At 35.5% G+C, this 21,899-nt stretch overlaps 1 protein-coding gene across 2 annotated transcripts in view; it reads right to left on the reverse strand.

The window, feature by feature from the left end:
* DNAJA3 (DnaJ heat shock protein family (Hsp40) member A3) overlaps positions 1 to 12,646 on the reverse strand; it is a 35,134-nt gene extending 22,488 nt beyond the window's left edge. The window contains exons 1-3 of one of the 2 annotated variants that reach the window (XM_051967593.1): positions 12,413 to 12,646; positions 2,903 to 3,036; positions 1,968 to 2,051 (exon numbers count right to left, since the gene is read on the reverse strand). In XM_051967593.1, the coding sequence (XP_051823553.1) occupies positions 1,968 to 2,051; positions 2,903 to 3,036; positions 12,413 to 12,623 (429 nt within the window). In that variant the 5' untranslated portion in view covers positions 12,624 to 12,646. The remainder of the gene's footprint in view (positions 1 to 1,967; positions 2,052 to 2,902; positions 3,037 to 12,412) is intronic. The other variant, XM_051967602.1, reaches the window with a different exon arrangement.
* Positions 12,647 to 21,899: the final 9,253 nt, after the last annotated feature.

A 21,899-nucleotide genomic window follows, 5' to 3' on the forward strand; every position in this document is an offset into this window, starting at 1 on the left:
TTAAGGAGAGGAAAAAGAAAAAGAGACATTTAGATCTAGGACTCCATTCAAATCAAAAAAACATTTCAGCTTAGACCGAGCTAGACATCGATTGGGAGAGACCTAAAGTCTGACAGATATAAAAGGTGAGCAGGAGAAAGCTTATAGAGAAAACAGGTCAAAGGTTAGAGACAGGAAAAAGAAAGAATACAAATTCTTGGGGAAAAATCAGAAAGATAAATGATAAAAATAGCAAAGATAGCTAAGGATAAAAATAATTTCACCAGTAAATTAATACCCTAATCCTAACCTTAACCCCAACCCTAAACCCTAACCCTAACCTTAATTAAACAGTGACTAAATATGTGAATCCAAAAAAAAGGGCAAAGACAGATTAGAAGACAGTGAGTAATTTCAAAGTCCAATTCATTTTGTACAGCAAAATAACTGTACGGACATATATATGTAGATTGTATTTAACATATACTTTAACATATTTAACATGTATTGATCAACCTGCCATAGAGAGGAGAGGATGGAGGGAAGGAGGGGAAAAATTGGAACAAAAGGTTTTACAATTGTCAATGCTGAAAAATTACCCATGCATATGTAAATAAAAAGCTATAATAATAATAATAATAATAAAAAGATAAGTGTATAAAATAATATGACCTAGGTTAAAGAACCATACCCAATATAAGAGCTTTAATATAAATTAATAATAGAGAAAACTTAGATTTTTTTTAACAATTTAAAATCATGAAAAGCTGAGAGATATGAAAGGTACTTGTGATCTTGTGAAATATTTCACTGTATATGAGTCATATCCCCTACCTCCCTCAATGTAGTAAAGTTTAAAATGCCAGAACTTGGGGAAGGGGGAGGGAAATATATGAAAAAGCAATGTCAATAAGTTAGTCAAAAAGTTATACAGAAAGCTACTACTGCATAGTCAAGTAGCATCAATTGTGGAAACTTTAGAATCCAGGGGTATGCATGGTGCATGACAGAAAAAATACATTTTTCCCTTTCTCCTGAATGAAAAAGGAGAGAGAAGTGGGGGAGGGATGAAAGAATCCAAAATTCACTACAGTGATAAACCTCATTAAGTGAAAAAATTAATGAGTTACTGTGCTTCAAAAAATATAAGACAAAAGAAACATTTAGAACGTATTTTTAGAACGTATTATTATTATATAAATAAATATAGCAAAACCTGAATAACTCAGATCCTTCTGATTTGAAATGTTTAATGTGGACATTTTTAAGCTTACTTTCTCATTATCCTCAAAAAAATTTTGAGGTTTTTGCCATAGCTTTCTAGTAAAAGTGTACCTTGAAAAATTCCAAGTTTTAGAAGAACTATGCAAAAGAGATTTATTTACATATAGGCCATGACAGAAAGAAAAATTAGTATATTTTCATTTTCACATAATAATATTTCTACAAAATGTAGAATAATATAATAACAATACAAATCTTTTGCTCCATATGGTCAAAAAAAGGAAGTAAAGAACAAAACATGTAAATATGGAAAGATGATAACTTTTCCCAAAATTTTACCACTTCTTAATGAAGATATTATATGTAACTGTATACACGCACATAAATAAACCCTTATATAATAATCCTACATCCATAAATGAGTCCATTATTAAGACTAAGAAATAAAAATGATTTGAAATATCTAATAGTCCAATTTTTTTTAATCATTCACAATTATTTCAAGTATTTTATTTTTCTTATGTTCTTCAAAGGAAGAGACTATTCCGTTTCCCATCATGCTCAGTACAATATTATATAAATAGTCAATAAAGAGTTGCTAAAAGAATTTAAATGTAATGAACCAAGAGACTGAGGGAGGCCCTAACCTTTCATTGTAGGCCATACAATATGTAAGAATGGTTCTATCTAGAAAACAATAATTTAAGTACAAACTAAAAACAAGGACAAAGAAAACAAATTAGTATATACATCAGTCACATTACCTCATAGGCTTCTGCTAACTGTGAGAACTTTTCTTTAGCCTTAGGATCATCTTTATTCGTGTCAGGGTGGTATTTCTTGGCAAGCTAAGAAAACATTAAAAGATCAATATGCAATGTCCATTGAAAATAGAGCACATGAGGAGAAGGAAGAAAAGTGGATTTTTCTTCAATAAAATTAAAATACAATATAATACAAAAAATATTACAAAACAACTTTACTTTCTTCACAAAACTCAGCTTCAGTGATAATAGAGTGAGGAAATTGGGATATGTATACACTTGGCTCTGCTGTAGCTAAAAGGTCTTTGAAGTCAGACTTGGAAGTCTGATTTTCATTTCACATAGCATATAGATTTAGAGAATGGTGGTGCAGAAAACTAAGTTTATAAGAGACCCTTGTTTATCACTCAATTTTTTGGTTTATAGGACTAGAATTAGAAATGCAGAAAGCCTGCAATGCAATGCAATTTTCACCAACAGTCTGCAATATTCACCACCACCAGATGACATCACTGGAATCAAGTGTGCTTTGGAAGAGACTACTGCTTAGGTGAAAAAATACAAGATTCCCACAGTACAAGCAAATTCTGAAGAAGTATTGTGTCTCTATGTGAATTCAATTCAAAGACAATTTAAATTCTCTTCAAAAGACATTCTATTAAATAAGTTGTTGAACCCTGATTGAGAGCAGTTGTTCTCGTAAACAAATGTCAGTCATTTGATGGATGAGTTAGTAAAATATGCTCTATTAAAACCTGAGTTTTTTTGTTTGTTCTAAGGTCATAAGCACTAGACACTGAAGAACAAAGAAATTAACTTCATCAGAGGGTACAAATTTTATCATATATGTCCTATTGGTCAAAGTAAGAATAAACAATATTATCTCTTCTACAATCACCTTTCAAAAATGATCTACCTCTAATCATCATACAGACCTGGTAATAAGCTTTCTTGATCTCTTTCTGGCTGGCAGTTCGGGGCACTCCTAATATCTGGTAATAATCGTCTTTGGCTGAGGGGGAACTTGTGTGAAAGGGAGCAGTACAAATTAAAGGGTAAAATTTTATTCCTAAAAGAAAAAAAAATTAATATCAGAATATTACATGAAGGCAAGCAACAAAAGTTTTAGATGAACTATATAAAAGACATATGTTTATACCTATGCCACGATAGAGAGAAAAATTAGTATGTTTTAATTTTCACTTAATAACATTTCTATAAAAATTATACAATCTATAATACTACAAATCTTTTGCCACATCTGGCCAAGAGAAGGATGAAGACAAAACACAAAAATACGATAGAATGATAACCTTGTGCCTTTAAGTTTTATTTCTTTTCAACATGTATATGTGGCCATATACATACATACATATAAAACTTTTATTTGCATATATCAGCAGTTAGGTAATATGATGGATAGAGCACCAAGCCTAGAGTCAAGAAGATCTGACTTCAAATCCAATTTCAGACATTTACTACTAGCTGTGTGACTGAGCAAGTCAGTTAACACTGCTTGCCTTAGTTTCCTCTTCTGTAAAATGAGCTGGAGAAGGAAAGGGCAAATCACTCCAGTATTTCTGTCAAGAAAACTCCAAATAGGGTCACAAAGAGTCAATAAGGACTAAAAAATAAAACACACACACACACACACACACACACACACACACACACACACACACACACACGTCCCTTCTCAGGACTAAGAAAATAAGGAAAGATGGTTTGAAATATCTAATAGCACGATTTTCTTAGAATCATTCTCTAATTGTTTTGCTTATGTTACTGTGATAATAAAGCTTCTTCTATACAGTTATCCAAAATAACTTTCCTAAGGCAAAATTCTACTTAAAATTTAATGGTTCTTTATATCCTGAGATAAAACAACTCCTCAATCAGTCTGGCACCTAAAGTTTTTCCCATGCTGTGATCTTTATCAGATTTTAACACCATGCAAGCAATAATGGTTGCTGCCAGCATTCATTAGTAAAAATGATCATATCTCTAGAATCCAGTGAACTTCAGGGATGGCACAAAGGCATTATGTTGAGCCAAATCTTTGTGAAGGTGTCTTAACATTTTAAAAAGTTTCTTTCATTCAAAATGCATTTCAGGCAACTGAAATATTTTATAAATTAATAAAGTTAAAGTGAAAAGTCCAGAGACACTGTTTGATTACATTAGTTTATATGATACCCTATGCTCCAGAATAGCTGCTGAGTGGTCTAAGAAATTAGGTTCCTCCAGCACCATCCACAAGAATGTTTTAGCCTTTGCTTTTCCCAAAAGTGGGAAAAAAAAAAAACAAAAAAAAACCCAAAAGATATCAAAGCATATAAATGAGAGAACTATTCTATGTTTTCTTTCATGACTATTGCATCAGATAGTTCTGAGGGAAAAAGCAAATAAAACCTACTATTCTAAGTAAGAAAAAAGGAAGTATGGAATAGATTAAACAATCTATGACAAAAACAGATTACTGGGGGTTTTGGGGAAAAAACCTTTCTGATCTTGTACTGTAATTTCCAACTTTAGGTGACAGAAAATAAAGTCAGGCAATTAGGATGGGAATATTGAAATGAAGTAAAGGAACTATAATGGGAACATTTGCAAAAGAGAAAGTAAAATGGCAAGATGACCCTCACCAAAATAACTGGTAAACACAATGAAAAGTTCATCCTTTTGGAATCAGTATTTCTTTTCTTTTGCTTGTACTTTTTTCTATCAAAAACAGCAAGTCATATGGGAGTAATAAGAAGTTCCATCTGACAAGAGAACAAAATTGCAACTGTAACTCTGATACACTGGTATAGATACAAAACTTCCTAATTCCTTTGCAATTCCTTCTTTTCCAAATCCAGACCCCCTTATTAATAAACCTAAAAGGTTGAGGGCAGCAGTAACTTCAGAAATCTAAGCAGCAGAGGGCACAAAGAAAATTTACTTAATTTAAAACTAGATGTTCTCATTCCCTTCCTTCATCCACAAAATAAAAAGTTTAAGTTTTCCTAATTTAAAGATAAGTATGTACCCTTCTAATAAATAGAAGACAGACTTCTATGCCTGACAATAATTAGAAAATCAAGGGGCAGCTGGGGTGGTGCAAAGGATAGAGCACCAGCCCTAAAGTCAGGAAGACCTGAGTTCAAATTTGACCTCAGACAATACTTCCTAGCTGTGTGACCCTGGGCAAGTCACTTAATCCCAATTGCCTCAGGGGGAAAAAAATCAAACCTACTTAATAAACAATTATATTTTTTCCTCCTGTATATAACTATGAAAAGCACTGATCTTTTTAAAACCAACAACATAAAACAATACAAGCTAGAGGGTTTGTTTCAAAAAGGAATATGGCTGGACTGCCAGACAATTGTACTCTTTCCAGAACTAGAGATATGAATTCTTGTTAATAAAAAATACATAAAGTCATATTAGACACCTCTTTTGCACTTGGTCTAGTGTAATGGAGTTATATATTAGATAACCTATGAATCCCTTTCAATCCTTTTTTCCCCAGGCAATTGGGGTTAAGTGACTTATCCAAAGTCACAGAACTAGTAAGTATCAAATGTTGAAGGCCACAAGATGATCAGAAAAAAGCAATACAAGTACACGCTCAAGGTCTCTCTTAAGAATTTGAGAATTAACTATATGACATGAGGGACACTGCCACAGAACCACCCAACGTGGCATGCCCTTATCAGAGAAGGTACTATGCTTTATGAGCAAAGCAGAATTGAATTAGCTCAGAAGAAATGTGAAATGTGCAAAATTAGAGACTCTATCCCAAATGTACAGGGAACTATTTGTGTCCAACCTGTGGCAGAGCATTTAAGAGCTCGTATTAATCTGATCAGCCCTACTAGACACACTGTAACTTGACTCTAACACAATGATATCATTTTGGTCCTCTTCAAGAACCAACCAACCAACCAACCAACCAACCAAAAGTATAATGAAAGACAGTCTGGTTCAATCAAATATTATTCATAAATACCCACAACTCAAAATTATGATATATTGGGAACTTAAAAGTTTCTTCTGTATAGCTACCATAATAATTTTTCTACAGTAAAGTTACATTTATGTCACTTCCCTACTCTAACATTTTCTAAAAAAATTTCCTTATATCCTACAGGCCAAGGCTTCTTAATAAACTTTTCCCACTTTTAACAATTTTTACATGACTTCAGACATACAGGTATATATAAAATAGGTATACAAATCAAACATTCACAGATAATAAATCACAATTTCTAGAACCCCACATTCAGTTATGGGACTCCATATGGAGATGTGCACCAATTTAGGAAGCTAGGCTCTAGGATAAAATATAAACTTCTCACTCAGTTTGACATTTAAAATCTTCAATGCTCTGGCTTCAAACTACTTTTCTAGATTTATTTCACATTTTTTTCCTTTTCTTTACTCTTATTCAATGACTTGCTCACAGTTTGTATCCTATGAATGGCATGCACTCTCACTTCCACTCTCAAACTCTATCTTCCTTCAGGTTCTGCACAAGATCTTATGAATACATCTCTCTCCTCAACAAATCTTTTATTTATTTTTCTGTGTTGTATCTCTGCAGTAAACCAATAAAGTAAAAATTCTCAAGGACAGGAAATAACTGGTGAACAGAGGGAAGGTACTTTATCCATATCCAAACAGGAAGAGTTGGTTTTAATTTTTTACTTTTTCTATTTTTCTTCTTTTAAAAATTATACAATCACATTACTGTGACTTCTAATAGTAGATCACTTTGACTACTAACTTCCTCTTGGATCATAAACAACCTGACTCAAAACACTGGAGCCACTTAGGTGAGTAAATTATGGCCTTTCATATGGGTTTTTTATATTTTTACATTTTTAAAATAAAAGTTTTATTGTACTTAAAAATGTAAAAATCATTTTTAGCTCTCTCAGGATGTACAAAAATAGACAGCAGGATGGAGTTGGCCTTCAGGATCTAGTTCATCTGCTGACCCTTGAATCAAATAAGATTAATTCACCCATATTCCTAAAAAATAAGACCATACAAGACTTAGTTCATGAATAATTTTGTTGCACATTAGAAACATACCAAAAAAAGTATATGACTATGGCTTAAAAAAAAGCAAATTATAACACTTGAATGAAGCTGTGATTTCTTCAATGGTTATCTTGCAATAGTGCAAATCTCAACCAATCTTGCTTTCAACTCTTGCACAACTTTTGTCCATTAAGCCTCCATAAGGGATCCACTCCATTCGTTGGAACCTCTTCCCTATATTTTAACTGACAACCCTTAAACTCGTTTTTATGAGAAAACTATCATTTTTTACTATCTTTTCCCACAGGACCAGATCACTTTCTTTACTCAAACATCTCCTGAATAGCATGTTACTTCTTAGATAAAGCAATGGTGGTTCTCTCATGGTCAACCAATAAGCATTCTTCATTTACCTGCTTTATCAGTAGAGAATGTGGTTGTAGATTTCAACAAATAAATTCTACAGTACTTTGATACTTGATCAAATTAGTAAAATACCAAATTCAATTAGATTAGCAGTCAAGCTAGGATCCATATATTCTTTGGGAGCCAGGAAGAAAATTCAGAGAATCCTTTAATTTAGTATAGGAAAAAAAAACTGCATTTGCATTTTCATTAACCTCTCATCGGAATTAACCATTATCTTCAATTACAAATGTAGACAACAAGACATTACTCTGAGAAAAGATCCACAGGCTTCATAAGAGTCCATGATACAGAAAAAGTTAAGGTTAATTTTTGAACCAGGCACATCTAGAGACCTTCACTATCTAAGGAAGAATATAGCTTCCATTTGAACTCTGCAGAAGCAAACACCTTTGCCAAGCCTACCTCTCTATCCAATCCCAATTTATGCCTCACTTGATCATCAGAAGATTAGAAGAGTCATTTCTGTGGTATTAATTAGGAATCTCATTAGAGAAAAGCCTTTAAAGTTGCATCTTGTTTCTTGAATCACTTTTAATTCTGAAAGAGCCATATTTTATATTTAATATTAAATAAAGTCTGAAAATGACGATTGTTCTTTATTCTGGTAAGCTCACAATCTTCCTAATTTTCTTAAGAGTGAATAACATCTTCCATGGCTAAGTGGAAGAGGAAGGAATTATTGAATATGTTGGTCTCTCTAAAAACGAGAAAAAGACCCACATGTGCAAAAATGTTTACAGCAATCTTTTGTGTTGTGGCAAAAAACTGGACATTGAGAGGATGACCATCAGTTGGAGAATGGTTGGTTAAATTATGGTATAAAAATGTTATGGAATATTATTGTTTTATAAGAAATAATCAGCAGGATGCTGAGTGAAATGAGTAGGACCAGGAAATCATTATACACTTCAATAACAATACTACATGATGATCAATTCCTGGCCCTCTTCAACAATGAGATGAACCAAATCAGTTCCAATAGAGCAGTAATAAATTGAAACAGCTACACCCAGCGAAAGAACTCTGGGAGATGACTATGAACCACTACACAGAATTCCCAATCCCTCTACCCTTGTCCGCCTGCATTTTTGATTTCCTTCACAGGCTAATGGTATACTATTCCAAAGTCAGATTCTTTTTGAACAGCAAAATAACTGGACATGTATACTAATATTGTGTATTTAATTTATACTTTAACATATTTAACATGATTGGTCAACCTGCCATCTAGGGGAAGGGGTGGGGGAAGGAGGGGAAAAATTGGAACAAAAATTTTGGTAATTGTCAATGCTGTAAAATTACCCATGCATATTACTTGTAAATAAAAAGCTATAAATAAATAAATGATTTGTTGGGGGGGGGGGGGGGAAATAAATAATCAGCAGGATGATTTCAAAAAAGCCTGGAGAGACTTATAGGAAGTGATGCTAAATTAAGTGAGTAGAATCAAGAGAACATTGTACACAACAAGATTATGAGATGAACAACTGTGATGAACATGACTCTTCAACAATGAAGTGGATTCAAGACAATTACAATGAACTTGTGATGAAAAGAGCCATCTCTATCCAGAAAGAAGACTGAATGTGGATCACAACATAATATTTTTATTTTGTTGTTGTTTTCTCATTTTTTTCCTTTTTGATCTGATTTATCTTGTGCAGCATTATAAATATACAAATATGTATAGAAGAATTGCACATATTTAACACATATTGGATTGTTTGCTGTGCAAGAAAGAGGAGTGGGAAGGGCAAGAAAAACTTGGAACACAGAAGGTTTTGTAAGGGTGAATGTTGAAATCTATTTTTACATGTATTTTGAAAATTAAAAGCAATTATGTAATGCTTTAAATAACTGGCATATAGTTAAAATCAGATTTCAAATGTGAAACTAGCTTTTTGTAACTCAGTCCCTTATTGCTAGTCAGTTTCATATATGATAGTTCAAGTGCATCTATACCCAAATACAAGCTGTATAGAATCAGAGGGACAGAGAAAGGACAGATTATTTCATTGGTACAGGAAACTTCCAGTCTCTACCAATGCAGGTTGGCACCTATTCTGCAGTTTTTTGTCTTGAGAGTTATTGAAACCTATTTAACATGTAAAGGACTGCTTGCCATCTGGGGGACGGGGTGGAGGGAGGGGAAAAATCGGAACAGAAGTGAGTGCAAGGGATAATGCTATAAAAAATTACCCTGGCATGGGTTCTGTCAATAAAAAGTTATTTAAAAAAAAAAAAAAAAAAAGGAGAGTTACCAAGGGCACTGCTCTAGAGATCAAGTGCCTTGTCCAAGATCATCACAGCCAAATGTTTCAAAGATGAGACTTGAATCTAGATCTTCCTGTCTTGGTCATCAATTCCATTCACTATACCATGTTGCCTCTAAGCCATTCAATGTCTTTTAATATAATTAGGATTATAAAGGAAGCAGCATTATAAACAGGGACGTGGATAAGTAGGAGGATCTGGGTTCAAATTTTACCCAAAATCAAACCTGTATGACTTTGAAAAAGTTATTTATATAATTATACTCTTGAGTGTCAGTTTCCTTATCTTTAAAATGAGAAATTGACCTAAAATGCCTCTGAAGTCCCTTCCAACTCTATAAAACATATGATCCTGAAGTTGAGTCACCTGACCTCTCAAGTCTCAGATTCCTCATCTATAAAATAAAGCACTAAAAAACCCCTACAATCCCTTCCAACTCTACTTTTCTTTGGTCATATTGTGGGCATGATCCTGCCATAACACTATTTATTCAAGTTCTGTATATAGCTTACATATCCAAGAACCCACCACAGGGTATGAACACATTCATAATCCAAAGATGTGACTTTATGTCTGAAAAAAAAAAATTAGAGGATTGAATAAGTCTCAAAAAGTCATCAAGTATAAATCATTTATTGAGCACACACTATAAATACAAGGTACTATATTACGGGGTATCAATGTTTGTTCACTGTACTATGGATATCATTTTTTGATTCTTTTATGAGGACCTCCCTTGCCTAGACAAAAGGTAACTAGGTTAAAGATAACTTTAGGGGCCAGGCAATCCAGGGGATCTATCTTTACACTTCTAAGATCTTGATTTCATTCTGTTTCTTGCATTTGTATATGCTATTGGCTATAATTTAAATGGACTTCCTCTTCATTTCTACTCTCCAAAAATCCAGGAATATCTCAATAATTCCTGAAAATTGCAGAGGGGTCTCCTTTACAAAGCTTTCCATAATGCCCAAATCACTACATTTTCCCCCATAAGAGAACTATTTCTCATGCCTCTTAGCTCAGAGCTGGATCTAGAGTCTGTAGGAAAAGTTCAAATCCATCTTCAGACCACTGTGCTATGTGTAACACTTCATTTTTTTTGCCTTAGTTTCCTCAATTGTAAAATATGATATTTGTAAAGTGTTTAACAGTGACTGGCATTTAGAAGACACTATATTGTCCTCTGTGTCATGATTTGGGAGGAAGACTTTTATCTTAACTCTCCCATTAGATTGTGAACTCGTGAACAGGCAAGAGTTTTGCTGTTTCACCTCTATACCTAGTATAGAGCAGAGTGCTCTATGTACAGTCAGGAGGCTTGAATTGAGTGACACTGCCACTTACTAGCCTTGTAATTATGGGCAGTAATGACTAAAAGCTACATAGTGCAAAAAAAGTTACAAAGCACTTTTAGGTACATTATTTTACATTATTATTCATAGATAATATGAAACAGATACACGATGGTGTTTCAAGATTAGGAACATTATAAAAAGTACCCTTATAAATTGGGAAGCACCATATAAATATAAATGTAAGATGCTCATGACCGTAGAAACCAAGTGTCTTTTACATTTTACAGCACTGAACTATCCAATACCAAACAAGAAAAATAACACCATTATGTCTGTAAGTGTTCCCTGTTTTTATATATGTGATATGTATGTGTAGGTACATATTATGTGTGCATATATGTGTATGAGTTAATTTAGGAAACATTGTCTGCCTTCACAAAGAGCATTATTCTAAAGGCTAAAGTAGAAACAAATAATAAAGACTAGATTCCCACTCCAAAGGAGTTTATAGACTAATGGAACACAAATCATGGATTACAGAACCATAATGGAAGAGGCTCAATTAATACTATTAGACTGTGAACTCCCTGGAAGCAAGATTTTTTTTTTGCTTGTCTTTGTATCCCTCAGCTCTTAGCATAGTGCTTGGCACAAAGCAAACATTTAAATGTTTGTTAACATATCAGAGTCCAAGCACCCCAATCTCAAATCCTGACTTTCCCACTTGCTACACCTATGTGTCCAAAGTACTCAAACTTTTCTGGGAATCAGTTCTTTATCTGTAAAAGTGGGGTCAGATCAAGATTTCTTCCAGCTCTAAATCTATGATCCAAATCATATTAGCACAACACACTCTTAAATGCATAAGGTAATTGCAGATTGTGCTTGGGCTATCGTCACAATAGCAACAGTTCACATTTAGAAAGTATTGTGAGGTTCATCCCTTCTTCAGACACATTATCTTATTTGATCTACTCATTATTTGTTATCAAGGAGGACATCGTGAACTGCTGCCTAAAGTAGAGGTGCCGTTTTCACCAGACACCAGCGTGCCTCCTCCAGCTCCACGCTGCTACTCCCGGGGGAGACGACCCCGGAAGGGAAGGTCACCAGCCCCAGGAGAGGGCCAGGGGCGCACCCAGGGTACAGAGGGGAGGAGGGCGGGGGCGGACCCCGTTCTCTCTAAGAGCTCTGGGATTCCTGTCACATGCTGACAGCCGGCACCGCCTCCCCAGCTCATTCAGACGAGTCCGGGCCGCGCTTCCCCTCCCCCAGCCGGCTGCCCCAAGCAGGGCCCTGGCCCCAAGAAGGCCAAGTCCCAACTCCCCGACCCGTCCCGACCGGAGAAAGACGTTTCGGCCTCGGCCGCTCCCTCGTCCCTCCAGACCCGGCGCCGAAGCCTCCCCTCACCTGAGAGGCTGACGCTGGGTCTCAATGTCAGGAGTCTCCCCGGGACGCAGACTCCCAAACGAGGCGAGATGGCGGCATTGCTTAGTCTACGACCCAGAGAGACCACGACGGTGCCCTCCCAGGATGCCCGAGCCCCTTTCCCCACTACAGCCGGCAGCCGGGGGTTCCCCACAGCCAGCGACAACCAGCGTGAGGAGCACCTCGCCGCCATCTTGGCTCGGGGACTCTGCGCCTGCGCGAGCCGGTCTTAGACCGACTCGCCGGGGAAAGGGGAGGGGTGTGCGTGTGCGCATGCGCAACTCTAAGAACGCAACTGTTCTCATTCCCGCGAGAAACATTAGAGCGCGCATTAAGGAACAGTTTCAGTTGAGCGCGCACAACTCATTTCCTATCGGAGTGGATTTTCTGGTCAAAACTGACCTGGAGTTAGGTGGAAAACTACTGGATAAGCTGTAGAATGACCGTCATCGGTAATTTCGTAGTAGAAAGGCGAGAGTTCCACCTATTCTGTGTCAAAGTGAATTGCGCTGCTACTAGCGATGGAACTACACCTCCCAGCAAGCCGTACGGCAAACTCGCATATCGTATCCCATAGTGCAACGCGGCCTATTTTTCAGTGTGACCCTGAAGACTGTCATGATCTTCGACCTTACCCCCGTTTCTCATGTTCCTGAATGTTCACTATTTCTTCTTTATGCCGGCCAACTTTCGTACCCGCTACCGCACTCAGTTGCACAAGCAAACTTGAGTCGCCATCCTCTCCTGCCGGAGCTCCTGGGCTCCAGCATTCGGACCCCTCAATGGGTTTGGGGCTTCTCGGTTTGAAAAGGAGAGCTGATCCCGAAGCTTGGCGCGGCTCGCGTGCTGTGTAATATACCCTTTGGCATTGGGGTAGCCTCTAACCCTCTTGAGCTTCTTTCAACTTTTGTAAAACTATTGACGTCATACAGCTCTGGTGATAGAAATAATTTGTAAATAGCAAAGATCCGTAGGAATGGAATGGAACCCTTACCTATACATCTCTTTCAGCCAGGGTACTGATGATTATCAAGCGCAATCCATCTTAATTGTTAATCAAAGTACACTTAGGTTTTAGGGACACAACGATCAAGATACTTAAAACTGATAAAGATTAAGAAATAATCAGTAATCTGAGAAATACACTTAATTCATCTTTAATGAATATTAAGTGGTTGTCTACGGCTCTGATTTAATAGGCACTGGGATGAAGAAACGAAAATGAGTCTTCCAGGAGCTTATATTCCTTTAGGGAAAACGTATACAAAATAAGGAATACTTAGCAAGTAGGATAAGAAAAGGAAATCTCTTCTAGTTAAGAGGACTAGGAAAAGTGTCATGAAGGAAATTGGAGATCTTGTTTGGTGTCAAATGGTCAGAGATGATTGAAGAGAAGCAGCCTGTGCAAGCATGGGCGATAGCATGTTTAAATCCATGGAAGGTGAGAGAGGACAAGAAGAAAAGTTGATTAGGTTTAGAGTTCTTATAGTTCTTAAAGCTAGAAAAGTAGAGTGAGGCAAGTTGGAAAAGGTCTACAGTCAAGAGTCATCTCAATCAGTAACTTGTATCTGCTTAGTATCACAGAATGAATGTTACCTAAAGACCAGTGTAAACCATAACTCATGTTACTGGATTGCCTCATATTTCATTGCCTAGTAACATTTTCACTACTGCAAAATGGGCCCAAATTTACTAGGAATGACTGTAAGTTGACACATAGTTCTCTTCACTCCAGTTGAGGATATATATCTTGTATTTTTTATTCCACTTTTGTGATCCCATTTTTCCTACTGTCCTTCATCAAGATTGCAGGAGCTCTTAATGAGTCACCTTATCTCAGGTCTGCTACAAAGTCACAGAAGTGGAAGGTATCAAAACTTCATTTTACAGGTAAAGATGGCTGAGGCCCAGAAAGGTTAAATGTCACAAGGCAGTAAATGGCAAAAGCAGATGAGTGTCCTGGTTCTCTGATTGCAGATCTAAAACTCTTTCCATCATATCAATTTGTACATGTCCATAATAATCTTCCTTTTATATACTGTGTCTCTTGAAAAAACAACCTTTCAAACTCCTTAGGTTGGCATTCAAGGCCCTCCACATTCTCTTTCTGCCCCACTCTTTTAACTTTGTATCTCTTCTCTATTAGTATTTATCTTAGCTATCTATCATATTATTAATGTGATATTTAACCTGTATAAAATCACTTGCCTCCTTAATATAGGAGAGGGAATGGAGAAGGAAATAGAGGAAGGGAGAGAATTTAGAGCTCTGAAAGTTTTAAAAAATGAAATCCTCTTTCATAATATCATGCAAATAGATTTAGATTTTCAGCTCTATGTTGCCTTTAACATCTCTTAACCTCCACTTGTCATGAGATCAAAGTGTTTCCTCGCTGAGGTAGGTTCAAAATTCTTTAGTTATCCCCCATTATAGTGATTATTTTACTTTAGTCAAGCCTCTTTGAGAAATGGTGTCATCAGAGGCAATGTCTTCACCTTTACATTTTCCTATTTTGTATAAATGACGATTCATCTGAAATAAATCATATTGGAATTTTTAAAAATGAATGTTAAAAATTGTTTTTACAATTGTGTGTGCATATACACACACATGCAAAAATACAAATCCCTCTAGACTTCAGCCAAACTTGAATCACAAATTCCCTCATCACCATCTTCTCTTTCTCTACCTCTGTGCTTATGTTCATCATACAGTTGCCTAAACCTGCAATTCTCTATCTTTTATCTCTACCTTCTGAATTCCTAATTCCTTCAACCAGCATGTTGTAGTGCAGAGATCACTACAAAAATTAAATTGGATAAATTACTTCAAATCCTGATCCTACTGCTTTCATCTCTAAATCTTTGAGTCAGTCAATTGATCTCTTGGATCTTGGTTTCCTCACCTATAAAAACACTCCTGTCAAAGGCACTACCATCTTCACAATCACCTGCTAGTAAACTTGATTCTTCCATACCCTCAATGTCTACCTTTATAATCTCTCTCACATCTGTCCTCTTCTTTCCACATTAGTGGCTGTCCATTAAGCCCTTTGATGAGCCTTCTCAATTGTACCTTCTAAATTATCTTGTTTTTTTCTTCCAGGCTCCCTTCTTTCTAATTTATCCTCCACACAGCTACCCTCAAATTATCATCCTAAGGCACAGATTTGATCATATCACTTCCCAACATCTTACTGACTAGGATAAGATAGCACTTCCTGGGGTTAGATCTTTGACAGAGTGGCTCTAGTATACCTTTCTAGCCTTAATTCACATTATTCCCTTTCAAACACATCATATTCTAGCTAAACTGAATTATTAACTATTTTCTAAAAGTGACATTTTCATCTCTAGCCTCCTCACATCTGACATTTTCATCTCTAGGCTCCACACATTTGTACGGGCTGCCATTTACCATTTCTACCTCTCAGAATTTTCTTACCATTTCTACCTCACAGCTTAGGTACTAATTACATCCTTTGTGAAGTTATCTGTGACCTCCAACCTTCTATCCAGGTGCTTCTAAATCCAGTTCCTATGTTCTTGTGTATTGTACCACATTGCCACAATCAGCAGTTGTCTTTAGGTAAATCCAGTCAGACTCATAGGAATGAATCCACAGATGGGTCCCATGGAAAATGTCTGGCCTTTCTGTAGGACAAACACAATTTCCTTTACTGATTTCTGATCCCAAAAGACCTGCAACCTGATAAGGGAAAGCTGACAGCTCAAAAGCTTATTTCAATGTGTCTATGTGTTTATATACAATATGGATCTCTCCTTACTCAACTTTTCTGGATCTGTGCAAACTTCATCACTGAGGACCCTTAGAAGCTACTAACAATCCTAACAAATGTATATACAAACCCATGAGCATGTATATTATGAATGTGTACGCATATATATGAGTGTTAGGGAGCACCACTTGATCTTATAGAAAGACAGAATGAACCAGACTGCTCTTCATTTGAATCTATTTTGACTGAGGGATGTAGAAGACCCTTACCCAAAATGACTACTCAGAGATCATTCAGTAAAAAGCAGAAAAATTGTTTATTGAAAACCTCCGGAGGGATAAGAAAGAGAAAGCTCTCAGTAGGAAGGCTAAAGAAATAGTAAAGGTACATAGCTTTTAGACAAGAGATTACATCACAAGTAAGAAAGCAATGAGAAAGGGAGGGGGAAGCATCTAATTGGTTGATGCTATTTGGAGAGATTGGAATGGAAAGTTTGTTTCCTAGAAATCTCCTGATTTCTAGGAAACAGAAAATCATGCCTTCAGACTTAATCAAGCAGAGAGTGGTCAAGGTAATAGACTAAATATCGTTAAGTGTCAAATACTAATAAATGTCATCAGCTCAGGTTAAGTAAATATGTTTCTAGCTGGCCAAGGCTCAAGTAAATATGACCCTGCACATATTATACAGGTCATAGGAGAAACACAGAAATAATGAAAATAATTCATACATTCTTGTAAGTTCTTCACCTTATCTCTATTTCATACAGTTGTATGACCTGCTTTTTGTTTTGTAGTGACTCTCAGCACAGCCTTTTGTCTCCAGGATTCTTCCTGCCTAAACTCTCTTCTACTTAACCTCTGTCCTGAATTCAGTGGGGTACAGAAATATTGGCTTGTTTCATGGCCAAAGTCTCATTCTCTTCCACTGAACAAGCCTTAGTCTAAAGCTACTAGAGAGATGAATGTTGGTGGTAGATTAATGTGTACTTCTGGGATAATGTAGGTAGACCTGACCCTGAAACCTTAACTCCTATATCCTCACAATTTTCTCTCTGGATCTTTAAGTTGGCATGGTACACTATATTATATTCTACAAAATTCTAGCTGAATTAGCAAAAATGACAAATGATGAGAAGGCACATATAAAATGCAGGTAGGTACCTATTAGTATTAATAATGAATGAATACTATGAAGTAATTGGAACATCCAAATTCTAATTTTATATTTCAACTGGGATGGAACCAGTGAACATTTATTTTAGGGAAGCAATTTTCAGTTTAATATAAGAAAGAACTTTCTGAAAATTAGAATTATTTCTAAATAAAATAATCCGTAACTATAAAAATGCATTTCCTTGGGAAGAAAAGACATCTTTGGCACTAAACATCCACAAGCCAAAAAAAGATGGTCACTTGTCAGGGACATTAGGAGATTAATGCTTCATGTGGAGGGATTCCCCTGTCATCAGTGAACATATTTTATAAAATTATAACTTTGGGTAGTGCAAATTCAAATATATTCAACCACTTTGTAGAATTCATTTTTACTCATCAGAATCTAGCAGTACATTTTAGTGGAGTTGGTCCAATTGTTTTGGAAAGTAATTTGGAATTATGTTTAAAAAACAACTAAAATGTCCCAACCATTCAATTTAGAAATATCATTGTTAGACATATACCTCAAGGAGGTCAAAGAAAGAAAGGTCCCATAGATGACAAAATAGTTATTGCCAAGCTTTTTGTGATAGTAAAAAACTAGAAAAAATTAAGAATTGACTGAAAAGTTTTGGGTACATAAATATTTTTCAGCTTAAGAAAAAATGAGCATAAGTAATTCATGGAAAAATGGAAGCTTTGTGAATTAAAACAGCCTGAAAGAATGATATTATCATTAATTAAAATTAATGAGAAAGAATGAAAGACTCCTAAAATAAAAGCTGAACCAGAAGTAAAATCAAGCTGGTTGATAAAGGACCAACACATGTTTTGTTTTTTGGTTTCTGAAAATTGTTATTAGCCCTCATTCAATCATTTGTTGAAAATCTTCAAAAATATAAATGGAGAGAACAAAAAAAGCAAACTCAATGTTGTCTAATGTTGACCAGGCTTGGCTCCAGAGAAGAGCTGAGAAAAATTATTTCCCTGCCTCTATTGATTATGGATATGAAATATAGCCTATACTGTCAGCTGGGTTGATGTGTTGGTTAATTTTGCTGAACTGCTTTTTTTTTTTTTAATTGTTTGTTACAAGGAATGGTTTGTTGAGTCGGGGCAGAGAAGGGCATAGGAAATTAATGTCATATTTATAAAGGAATCAATGAAAATTATTTTAGAATGGCTTGTGGAAGAACAGTAGCCTTTTCCTTAAAGAAACAATGTCTAGCAAACTAAATCACATTATCAGAGTTGCAAGCTTCCTCAGTGGCCATCAAGTCCAGCCCAAATCTAAATAAGAATGCTCTCTACAGTATATCCAACAAACAGTCATCCAGTCTTTGCTTCAAAGGGGAATTCACTATCTTCCATGGCAATCTATCCTCTTTGGGACAGCTAATGATAATAGCTAAAAAAACTACTTCACATAAATTATCACAGTTTTAAAACTTTTGAATTTATATATTTTGATTTTTTATGTCACCATAATTTCTTTCATGATCTACCCCATTAACACTTTCCAGATAATCATTTCATATATTAAAAAAGGAAAAAAATCAACATTAATATATACATATGACATTTGCATACAAAGAGTGAGGTAAGGTTGTCTTCTCATTTCTATTCCTTGGGACTATGCTTGTTATTTGTAATTGTTATTTGTAATTTTGTAATATGTGTTTGATTTTGTTGGTTTCCATTTATATAATTATAGTTATATTTTCTGCATTGGAACTTGAAAATCATATTTGTCACTTCTTAAGCACAGTAAGAACCCATGCATATTATCAAATCTGATCTTCACAATCCTGTAAAACATATTTTATTATTACTTTGTTTTAAAGATGAGGAAACTTAAGGTGGAGAGACAGTAAAAGATTTGCTGTCACACAAAGATTCTATAGCAGGATTAGTACTCAGATCTAATGACTCACAAGACCATCATTTGATCTTCTAGACTACTACTCTAATTCTAATTCTTAGGAAGATCTATTGAGCCTAATTTTGTCTCTCTTCCATCCATTGCTGTTACATTGTTCCTTATAGTTATGTTCTTTGGCACCAAAGAAAATTACCTTCTATTTTTTATGTATATACTGTTTCCCCATTGTAGATGGTTGTTTAGTTGCTTTTTTTGGTTTCTGTATAGTATTGATTTGAGCGTATGTCTGGAGTAATGATGAAAACCTCAACTACATAACCCCATTTTCCTGGTTATTTTCCTTTTATGAGCCAAGTTCTGATAGTTTCCTAAAAAATAGCTGTTTAAGAAATTAAATAGAAACCAAGGCTCTTGATCTTCAACTAAACAATTTGCTCAAAGTGGACATAGACCTGAGGATTATGTTGTAATGCCAGAGAAACTGAGGCAAGATAGAGATTAGAGAGTTTTAAATATTTTATTTGAAAGGGAGAGATTTACTGGGACCAAATGGATCCAGGGTTTGGTCCCAGGGCTGAATGAGACCATTGTCTCCAAGAATCCAGCATCCAGCAGAGAATGTGAGTTCTCAATGACATATTTATACACTGTAGCTAAACAAAAGCAGGGGTGTGGAGTCCAAATTCTGGTGAGCAGGAATCTCCAGGCAGGAATCATCAATCTGATTCTGACAGACTGGGGGGTAGAACCAAAAATTCTAACAAACTGGAAGATAAAGTGTCTGGCTAGAAACAGAAAGTCTGCACTCCCCCTTTTTGAATTTACACATTGATAATTTATAACCTCTGAGTCATACCAGTCTTATTGAACTGGAGAGAGGGTTTGCAACTAAGGGGATTGAGGCAGAACAATTAGGGAAACTGAGGCAGGACAATTAGGGAAACCCAGTCAGGACAACAAAAGAGAACTATGGCACAACGGTGTTGGGTTAATGTTCTGGACTTTTTATTTTATACTGATTGTAAAGTCCAGTTCTAACTTCTATAAAACAGCTCAGGTCCACTGGAAAACCTTCTGCAAAAATGGAAAACATCTTTCTGTGACCTTCATAGCACATTATTTATAGCTTTCCTGTGTGTTCATCTCATTCTATTTTGTTTTGTGGTTCAACGTAGTTCCTTCTTACTATATTGTAAGCCCATGTTCCAATGATCTTTATGTCTTCCTTAGTATTGACAGAAAAAATGTTTGTTGAATTTGTTAAAAAAAAACTTGGTAATCCTTATAAAATCTCAGATATTGTACCCCAATGAAATGAAATTTATATGTGTATATATATTCTCTTTTAATTTATTATTTTGGTAGCAACTCTATGTGATCCATTGCATCCTTCAAGTTTCTGTGACCTGGAGATGTCTGTGGTCTTGAAGAGTATCCAAATGTAGATTGGTCCAATGGCAGGAGCAAAGTGCACAGGTGTTTAGGAAAAGGGCTCAGAACACCAAAAAGTGTTATTTGCTCCAAATGACTATATGGCTGGAAATGCTCCAACTGCAAATTGAATTAATAGGACAGTTTTGGTTTTGTGTGATTACTACTTCCAGAATAGATGAAAATATGCATCTGGTGCCCATCATTTTAACTCTGTTGATGAGATTAACTTAATTCCCCAAAGATACAGGAAGGACAGAAAAGTCCTCAGTCTAAGTCTTTGAAAATTCACTTAGGGAGATTTCTTAGTTCATCTTTCTTCAAACTAGTTCACCCTTCCAGGCAAAAGTCCAAAAGGTCCATGGTGTATGTACTCTTAGTGCCATTTTGCATAGAACAACAGCAAGAAATAGAATCATTTGAGATGTGTTTGGGATAATGATGAAATCATCATATATAACCCCACTATCCTAGTTTTCCCGTTAAAAGCCAAGGTTTCACAAGTTTCCTAAAAATAGCTGTTTAAGAAACTTAATGAAATGGTAGAAACCAAGGTTACTGATCTTCAACTAAGCAAATTGCTCCAAGTGGATATAGGCCTGAGGATTGTGTTAAGTGCTCTGCTCTTAAGTCCTGATTTTAGATCAGGTTCTGACATTGGTAATACCTGTTAACATCTTGGGACCCAAGCTGCTTTTGTCAATCTCATTGGGTTGTTATAAGACGCAAATGAGATACTGTGTGTACTTTGGAAATTATAAAATATTATACAAATGTAGAAATAAAAAAATGAAATTTAATAAAGGCTTGTCATTGAACATTATTTCAAGATACATTATTGTATAGTTAGAAGATAATTGATTTCTGTATTTGTAAACTGATATATATTTTCCCCATTTTGAAATGTGATTTTAAAAAATTCATTTTTAGGTATGTGCTTACCACCAATGGTTTGAATGTTATCAGTTAAACCTAGCATTTAGAAATAGAATGTAGAAATGTGATTTTGGTTCTTGAGATTCAGACCGAGACTAATTTAGCATTCATGTCTTACGGCCCTTACTAAATTGAAAACTTCCTGAGGGAAGGGACTGTGTCTTTGTTTTTGTATTTCTTGTAGACCTATTTTAATGTTCTTGATTCTTCAGCAGTAAGCATTTAATAAATGATGAAAAAAAAAAAGGTAAAAGGGTGATGAATTTGTATTTTCCTTGAGACCTTTTCTAAAAAATTAGGATTTTTGTTAGTACCTTATCTGTA

This window comes from Antechinus flavipes, chromosome 1, assembly GCF_016432865.1.
Source record: "Antechinus flavipes isolate AdamAnt ecotype Samford, QLD, Australia chromosome 1, AdamAnt_v2, whole genome shotgun sequence".
In the NCBI taxonomy this organism is placed as follows: Eukaryota; Metazoa; Chordata; class Mammalia; order Dasyuromorphia; family Dasyuridae; genus Antechinus; species Antechinus flavipes.